Source organism: Lupinus angustifolius, chromosome LG13, assembly GCF_001865875.1.
Source record: "Lupinus angustifolius cultivar Tanjil chromosome LG13, LupAngTanjil_v1.0, whole genome shotgun sequence".
Lineage (NCBI taxonomy): Eukaryota > Viridiplantae > Streptophyta > Magnoliopsida > Fabales > Fabaceae > Lupinus > Lupinus angustifolius.
This window is the reverse complement of record NC_032021.1, coordinates 17,571,293-17,580,350: the sequence shown is the minus strand read 5'-3', so window position 1 is coordinate 17,580,350 and position 9,058 is coordinate 17,571,293. Positions and strand designations below refer to the sequence as shown.

Below are 9,058 nucleotides of genomic sequence, written 5' to 3'. Positions count from 1 at the left end.
GGTTTAAGTAAGAAAAAATGTCTAATACAATTAATCCAACCATGTATAAGGGGAGATTTGAAGGGTGCAATGGTGGTGGATATGTTGAAACTGATCCATCTGGTCGATATGGGCGTGTAAGTGTTTTTTGATTTATCTGAATTATATATTGGATCATGAAATTTTGATTAATTGATATGCAATACAATTATAGTTAAGCTTATTAGGATATATTATGAATTGATAATGAAGTTGCCTTTTAAATGCACAATATATGTTTCAATATTAATGGAATAATTAATATAATTCAGTAGCTACATTATTATATTATATATGATTTTTGGTGGTTTTAGTTCAGGGAAGTTCTAGGTAGAGGAGCAACAAAGACAGTGTATAAAGCATTTGATGAGGTGTTAGGAATTGAAGTGGCTTGGAACCAAGTACATCTTGGTAATGTTTCTCATTCACCAGAACAACTTCAACGTCTTTATTCAGAAGTTCATCTTCTCAAGCACCTTGATCATGAATCTATGATGATCTTCTATGGTTCTTGGATTGATATCATTTGCAGAACATTCAACTTCATTACTGAATTGTTCACCTCTGGAACACTTAGAGAGTAATCAACCTTCAACTTCAACTTCAACTTTATCTAATAATTAATAGTAAAAGGTCATGAAAAATAATATTTTTTTGGAAAATAAAATTCATGACAAAAATTATAGTAGTGTTGTAAAAAATGGTTTGTGCCGACCGATTCAACCGATAAATCGATCCCAATACTGGTATTGTACAACAATTATACTGGTCATGCAATCATATTGGCCGATTTTCAATTGAACCGTACCGGTTATACCAGCGATTTTTATTTAAAATTAATTTTTTAATGAAAACAAAAAAAATTATTGGTTTTTTATTGATTTTTCAACATTAATGTTAATATATTATATATGTATATCTAACTTCACCGGTATACAGTTTAATTAGTGAACTATCAGTTAAACTGCTATATCATTATATCAGTACCTTGACCGGTTTAATAATCAGTACTATATTAATAAACATTCAGATATATCACGCATGAGATAACAAATATTATTCCTTATATATTTATGGTAACATTAACACATGCAATGGATGTATATACAGGTATAGGCAAAAGTATAAGAGAGTAGATATGAGAGCATTGAAGAATTGGTCTCGTCAGATTCTAAGTGGATTGGAGTATTTACACAGCAATGATCCTCTTATAATACATAGAGACCTAAAGTGTGATAATATATTTGTGAATGGCCATATTGGGCAGGTTAAGATTGGTGACTTAGGCTTGGCAGCAATACTTCGTAGCTCCCCACTTGCCCTAAGTGTCTTAGGTAATGTCTCTTAACTCATTTTTTACACTTCCATTGGTAAAAAATAACTTGGCAAAGTGGAGATAAAAAAGAGATTAAGATTTTTTTCCCACTTCCTAGCTCCTCGAAGTTATATATTGGTAAGGGTGAGCATGACTCAATCTTATCCGTTCATCTGATATGACCCGAGAACAATTAGACCCAACTAGGGTCAGGTTTTATCGGGAGTAGGGTCGTTCGGGTTCAAAAGTTAGACCATATAATATTTAGGGTTAGGTAGGAGATAAACATGACTTAACCCGTCTCGTCTCATGACAACTCACTTATCATGTTTGTATGTGTCTCTATTTAATTTTGCACATAGTAATAACATTTATTTGGTCGAAAGTATATTTATTCTCTAATTGTTTCATCATATATACATGATTAACAATATATATATACATATGTCATTTTATATGTGAAATTACATATTTATAATAATAAGTAATATTGAGAAGACTTTATCTAAAATGAGTATGCATTATATTTATTTGACTCTAGGATCAAGTTCGGGTTTAAAGGCTGACTCGATCGACATTTAAGATTAGGTTAGTTTTGAGTCTCGAGCCAAGTTCAAGTTCAAAAAATTGATCCGACCAACATTTAGCGTCGAATAAGGGACAAGCCTTACTCCGCCCAACCCAACATATGCATGTTTATTCCTATATATTGGTATAATCAAGGATATTCCTTGATCACCGTATAAATAAAGAACTAATTTATTTTGGAGTATATAACTACCCCTCCTAATAAGTGTTGTTTCCAGAAATTGATCACGATTAAATTAAATCTAGTTAGGGAAATCTAATGTAATGGGGTAAAACTTTTTCAACACATTAATGAGGCCAACAAATATTAAGATATTTTAATAAGTATAGTAAAAGTTTTGTATATCAATCATGCAACTTATACAACATTATGAAAATACTAAAGAATACCAATTTGAAATTGTGTGAGGCATGATCAGGTACACCAGAGTTCATGGCACCAGAGTTGTATGAAGAAAAATACAATGAGCTTGTAGATATATATTCATTTGGGATGTGTATGATAGAGATGCTTACTTTTGAGTTCCCATATAGTGAGTGTTCCAACGCAGCTCAAATATACAAGAAAGTTACTTCGGTAAGTTCAATCAATTAGTGGAAACAATTATACATATACTTCTTCTTCAAATAAAATTATGATTTTTTTTCTTCCTCAAATTCAATCATTTCACAAACTTTGGTTCATTTCATGTCCTAGGGAAAGCTACCAGATGCTTTTTACAGAATAAAAGATATAGAAGCTCATAATTTCGTGGCAAAATGTTTGGCAAATGTTTCAATGAGGCCTTCAGCAAAGGAGCTTTTGATGGACCCATTTTTAGCCACGGATCAACTTCAATTATCATTACTAACCCAACCATTATTCATAAATCAAACTATAGTACTCAATTCCAATGAAGCTGTTAATATTTCATTGGATAATCAAAAAATGAGCAATGATATGATGACAATCACTGGGTCCATAAATAAAGAGGATAATATATTGTTCCTTAAAGTTCAGATATCCGACAAAAATGGTAAGCAAAATTTCATTCCATATATATAGTATTGTATCATACAGCATTTGAAGTGTATTACTTCTTTTAGTTTGGTTATTCATCAAATTGTGTAAGATGATATTTGATATTGTTTGATATTCTAAGTGTGAATGAAGAAGTTTCACATTGTACAAAAGTGGATAAGTTAAAAAGCATATAAGTGAATGAACCCAAAGACCTAACGCCTTAAGGTTTTGGGTCAATATGTGGTGTCAAACTCATTTACATGTTTCTTTCACTTAGCCCATAAAGGAATGTTATAACTCATGAATGAAGATCTCCCAACAAGTGATATCAGAGTCGATAGTTCGACGGCTCAATGGAGTATTAAAGTAGCAAATGCGGTAGATCCAACTAAGAATTCAAAGGATTGAGAGTCTGAGGAAAAAATGAATTTCACATATGAAGTTATTATGAACAAAAGTTTAGCAAATTTAAACTCTAAATAAAACAAAACTCTTCATTTTTTTTAATTAGTGAAAAAATGAATCAAAATTATAAGAGTGTTAATACAATTTTGTAAAGAAATTGCAAGGGTTCACAACCTAATTACAATAAAACGAAATAAACTTAACCCTTTTTCTATTGATCTAGAGCCATGATTTCACTGTGACGAAACAAACTCTTATTTGAAAGTGTATTTTGAATATAGGGCATACAAGAAATGTATTCTTTCCATTTGACACTATACAAGACACTCCTATTGAGGTAGCCATGGAGATGGTTAAAGAACTTTCTATTAGTCACTTGGAACCTTCTGAGATTGCTTCAATGATAGATCATGAGATATCAACTTTAGTTTCAACTTGGAGGGATGGGAGTACTAATTATCACAATCAACTACAACATAGCTTTAACTATGAAGAATATGAGGATATTAATAACCATCATCCTTTCTACTTTTCATCTTGTTCTTCTTCCCTTCATGCTTCTCTATCTTTCCCCATGTCTAAATCCTTCTACAATACCCACTTTTGTGGCCACAACTACCCATTTCCTCATGAATGGGCTCAAGGTATGTCCTTTCTTTTTTGTTGTTGTTGTTTTCATTTTTAACATTGTTAAGTGCAAATAAACATATGAAGTTATTTAGAGAAAGAGTTTTACTAAGATTCTAATATGATACTTCACTTAATCACCTATTCACTTACTCAAAGAGTAAAATTTTAAAACTTACTCCTCATCCTAGTCATCAATTCTATGGAAATCTAATAGTTTAGATCTACTCATTAACTGGAACCATTGGATTTATCTAGAATTGATAGTGAGGATGTGGAATAAGTTTAAAAGCTTACTCTTAGAGTAAGTGAATCTCTCTTCTTCTTTTAATATTGTTATTCTTCCCATCGTGCTTCATTCACTTATTAATTAGGCACGTTTGTAAATTGAAATATGATTATATTACATTAGTATAATTATGGAAAAATATAGTCGATGTGGTAGTAGTTATGGAGATTGCTAAAACTACAATGATGTGACTATAATTATGGTTTTGGAGTGAAGTTTAAAACAATGATTACATAATGTAGGTTTTTTTAATCCCTTTTAATGTTTTTTTAGATATATCACAAAATTAAAATAATTATGTTTTTTTGATGTCTATTTAAATAGATATATCACAAAAACATGTCCACTTATAGAATTAAAATAAAACAATATTTTAAAGTAGTGATGTAATCAAGCCCTAATGAACTATATTTGCAGATGATCAATCTATGAATGAAGATACAAGTTGTCTAAGCTCAATGAACTCTTTCAAGTGTATCAATTTCAAATACTGCAATGAAGATGAGCATGGCCTAACATTAGCACTAGATGGAGGATCTGAACATAACAAGTGCACAAGATCATTAACAAAACAATTTTGTAACACAAGAATAATGAACCTTTGCAGTTGCAAATGTGGTGGATTATCAAAGCAACTTCAACAGTCTCTATTATGCAAGAGAAGGATGTTCAACATAGTTGAGGCCATTGAGAACATTGGGTTCAATCATCCACAAAAAGATTGATTTATTGAAGATATGAGAAGAACTTCATTTTTTCTTGTTTGGTGTTTTTAATGTTGTACTGTTTTGTGTTATGTACTCGTATTTATAAATAATGTTGTGGACTAATATTATAAATAAATGATTGATTTGAAAGTTACTTCAATTCTAAATCATTACTTTAATTATTTAGAGTCTTGATAATTTCATAAAAACATATTTAATAGAAGATGAACAATTATACAATTTCAATGCTAATTGTAAATAAACCATTATATATATATATATATTAATAACATTTTCTATGTGAATACTCATAGAGTGACAAGATACATCATTGCATGTGACATGTTACATTGAAGGACAATACTTGTTCATGATAACTATTTTGTGGACATATATTTTTTAGATATAAAAACATATTTAAATCTTATGAAATGGACAAAGGTTTTTGAGTTTAGAAGCTAAGTCTTTTATGTTTCCTTCTTGTCTCCTATGATGTGTTCTCAATTTGTGAGAACTTTCCATTCTCCATTATTATTTCTCCCCAATCACACTTTTTCTCCACATGCATTTATCTTTAATATCACTCTAAAGCTACCAATCAATCAAGGCTCAAAGTTCACATTATGTAGTGGGGTCTTATTTTTTATCAGCAAAATATAAATTTTATTAAAATTGGATAAGGCTTACAATAGTTTAGAAAGGAAAATATAAAGTCATGCATGACACTCATTCCATTCATTTAAAGTCGAACCAAAGTTGAGGCATGCAAAGGGTTTTTCTACTCAATCCAAATAATTTATTGAGTCATTACCCCTCTTTTCGTTATTCCGAAGCCATGATTTAATCATTGCTGATTCCATAGTTTGATGAATAGAGGGTTTGATCAAATTAAAGATAAGATCATTCCTAGTTAACTAGATCACTCAATTGTAACTAACCAAATTACACTCCAAGATTTCAAGATCACTAAATCCATGATGTACTAAATAGTAGACTTGTTTGAGTTGAAGTTAGCGTCATTCTACGCTAACTAAATAGACCATGTTATTGCCAGCCGAATATTGCTCCAGATCTTCTAGTTTTTGTTGTAATATGTCAAGCCCATATGTATGTATGAGAAAATGGTTGATAGTATTATCTCGAATTTGAATAATTTCTAATACTAGAAGGTTCATTACCATATTAAAACTATAAGATATGAAATAAATAAAAATCTAACGGTTATGATTTTAACATATTTTTAATAAAATTTCTGTTTATAGATTCCATTTTCCCTTGTAGTAACTCATGCATTATTATTGATCTAGTATGATATATACAACACAGTTTCTTTATCATCTTATCTTCTAAAGAGATCTTAAAAGAGTGTTATTTCTCTCAATCTCTTTGTCTCTGTGTTTTCTTACTCGAGACTATGAACGAACCAATGGTTATCAAACACATGTATTAGATTTCACGTGGAGATGTTGAAAAAAGAGTGATTTTAACTTGTGAAATGCAAATCCTATGGTGGATATGAATGGACAATAATCAAAAGAAATAAATGGATAAGATTAAAAACATGCACCCTTGAACAAGATATGAGTGATACTTGTAGTTTTTCACTAGAAGCAGCAGCAGATTTTAATCAACTTTATTCTGCCTTTATACTTTTACAAGTTAGTCATATTAAGAACATGAAAAAAAAAATATAAACAGTAAAGTAAATCATAATTTTTCAATTAATGACTAAAAAATTGATGTTTATTTTTTGAAAATATAATATTAATTTAGTGGAAATATATTTTGGAAAATCATATTCAATATTCTTGAGGTTTGTCAAGAAAATATGCATACTCCTTTAGTGGCCCTCCTTTAGTTTTAATTAGGATGACATTGACCTTACCCTATGTTTGGTTGAGTTAAAAAATGAAGGAAAGAAAGTTGATGAATATATATGTTTTCTATCATTTGGTTTACAAAGAAAAGTAGGAAGAAAAGAAAAATATTGTGTGGTCTCCATCAAAAACTTTTTCACCCCATTATAGAGAGAAAATGGTGAGAATTGAGAAACTAACCATCAATATATAATCACAATCTTACCCATATAATTATGATGATATATTATGGTGTGAGATAAATAAACACAAAGATTGATTGACCTTGAAATTTGTATCAATAATATTTTAATTAATTAAATTTATTATAAGTTTATTTTTTTTATACATTATTATTTATATAAATATTTAATTATAAAATAAAAGTAAATGTTTGTATATTAATATTTGTATCTCTTTAATTATGGATATTTATATTATTTTGTCTCATCATATATTTTCTTTCATCTCTCTATTATCTTTTTTTTATATCAAATAACTAAAAAAACATTCTACTTTCTAATGTTTTTCTTTTCTTCCACTTTCATTCGTTAGGCTTTCTTTCCTCTCATTTTCTTTCACAAATAAAAGCGAGGAGATGACTTCCTTTTTTACAAGCAAGTTACCTATATCTAATATTGTTCTCATTTCTTGTCTCAAACTAATCAATTTTTAATAAGTACTATAAAAATAATTCATTTTGTTTTTATAAACTTTCTTTTTATTTATATGACAATATCTTATTGGCCCATAATACGGAATGAGACAGCTTTGGAGATAGAATATATGTTTACATACAAGAAAAAACACTAGTGAATTCAGTTCAAGACCAAACCCCGTCATTAGTAGTGGTTCATATCATTATTATAATATGTAACATCGTTTTGTATTCTCCTGCAAATTTCCCCATTACATATTTGAATCTTTAATTTGTGAGGATGAAATGAAATGAATATAGTGGAAGGTATTTCATGACATATCTTTGACTTCACCACAAATATGAATATTTTTTTTAGGGGTTAGGGGAACAAATATATTGGTTCTATTACTTATTATTACTAATAAGGTGACTATTTTAAAGGAAATATAAAATTCAAATGAAATAAATTAAAGTGCAGCAAAGTCAATTATTTAACTTTTTAGGAAGAATGGAGAGGCCAAAGTGAATTGCTTGTACCAACTTTAGCATTTCTGTCCTTTTCTTTTGAACATTATCAAATGGCATTTTCTTGAGTCATTAGTGAAACGGATTCTATCTTAAAAAATGTATCATTTTATGTATCATTCTTCATCAAAAAAATACTTTATTATTAAATCAGAAGAAGTATCACATAAAATGACACATTTTTATGTTATAACAGAGGTGTGATCCGAGACAAGTTTCATTAATTGTGAAACTATAAGAAAATAAAATGGTAAGACTTGTATTGCAGCATTTCAGTTAGGATGTCATAGTTGGAGGCCCCATAAGAATCTAATATGAAATAACTCAAATTTCTTGTAGTGCCTTGTATTACGGATGATATATAGAAAAATCACATCATAATCTTTCTATAAGATTACGGTAGGAACATCTTCATTCCTACCTAATAAGTAATCACTCATCATATCACACAGGAATAAAATGTCCTTGTTTCTTTGGTACATTAAAAATGTCAAAAAAATGTTAAAGGATATTCAAAGGCTCTATTGAAATACTTGTTTAAAACTTATCAATTATATATTTAGCCCTAGAGCTATCATAATACATTATATAATTGGTTTTGGAACAACCCATTTGGGCTTGGATTAGGGGTAAAAAGTCAAGCTCAAGTTGAAAGTCCAACGTGTATATATTTGGAGTAATCCTAAACCTTTTTATGATCAGATCGAATTAGGTTAAAATCACCTGAATTCTATTAAAATGACATGAGTTCTATTCAAATTTACTTTCCAATTTTCAATTTACTCTATTTATTGAGGTTATTTAGACTACAAACACTACCTAAACCACTAAAGTCAAACCTAAATAAATTTTATAAAGGCAATCCAATATTACAAGCTAGTTTAAGAATGAAGGGTCTTAATCTTAGTAAACTCTATTAATATTTTCACTATTGATTGGGCCCTTAATGTATTAAGGTATGTGATATATAGTATGATACAGCTATGAAAATATGGTTTAATGTCTTTCTTTTGTTGGCTTCAAGTTGAAAGAGTTTGCATAAAAAATGTATCATTCATTCATAATTCATTACTAGGCTAGGTAGG

The 9,058-nt window shown here is 29.3% G+C and overlaps 1 protein-coding gene across 2 annotated transcripts; it reads left to right on the top strand.

The window, feature by feature from the left end:
- Positions 27-5,028, top strand: LOC109363381 (probable serine/threonine-protein kinase WNK5). 2 transcript variants are annotated; one of them, XM_019609628.1, is made up of 8 exons: positions 27-116; positions 333-598; positions 1,129-1,352; positions 2,341-2,498; positions 2,619-2,937; positions 3,611-3,973; positions 4,663-4,833; positions 4,870-5,028. In XM_019609628.1, exons 1-8 carry the CDS (start codon positions 42-44, stop codon positions 4,968-4,970), a joined length of 1,677 nt encoding a protein of 558 aa, XP_019465173.1. In that variant the 5' UTR covers positions 27-41; the 3' UTR covers positions 4,971-5,028. The 2 variants fall into 2 exon arrangements, with proteins under 2 accessions (XP_019465173.1, XP_019465172.1); XM_019609627.1 differs by having other exon boundaries at positions 4,663-5,027.

Bases quoted from the DNA above. Each gene is read 5' to 3' on its own strand.
- LOC109363381 (XM_019609627.1), top strand. From the start codon at position 42: ATGTATAAGGGGAGATTTGAAGGGTGCAATGGTGGTGGATATGTTGAA. The intron at 599-1,128 runs GTAATCAACCTT...ATGTATATACAG, and splicing joins ACCTCTGGAACACTTAGAGA to GTATAGGCAAAAGTATAAGA. The intron at 2,938-3,610 runs GTAAGCAAAATT...TTTTGAATATAG, and splicing joins TCAGATATCCGACAAAAATG to GGCATACAAGAAATGTATTC.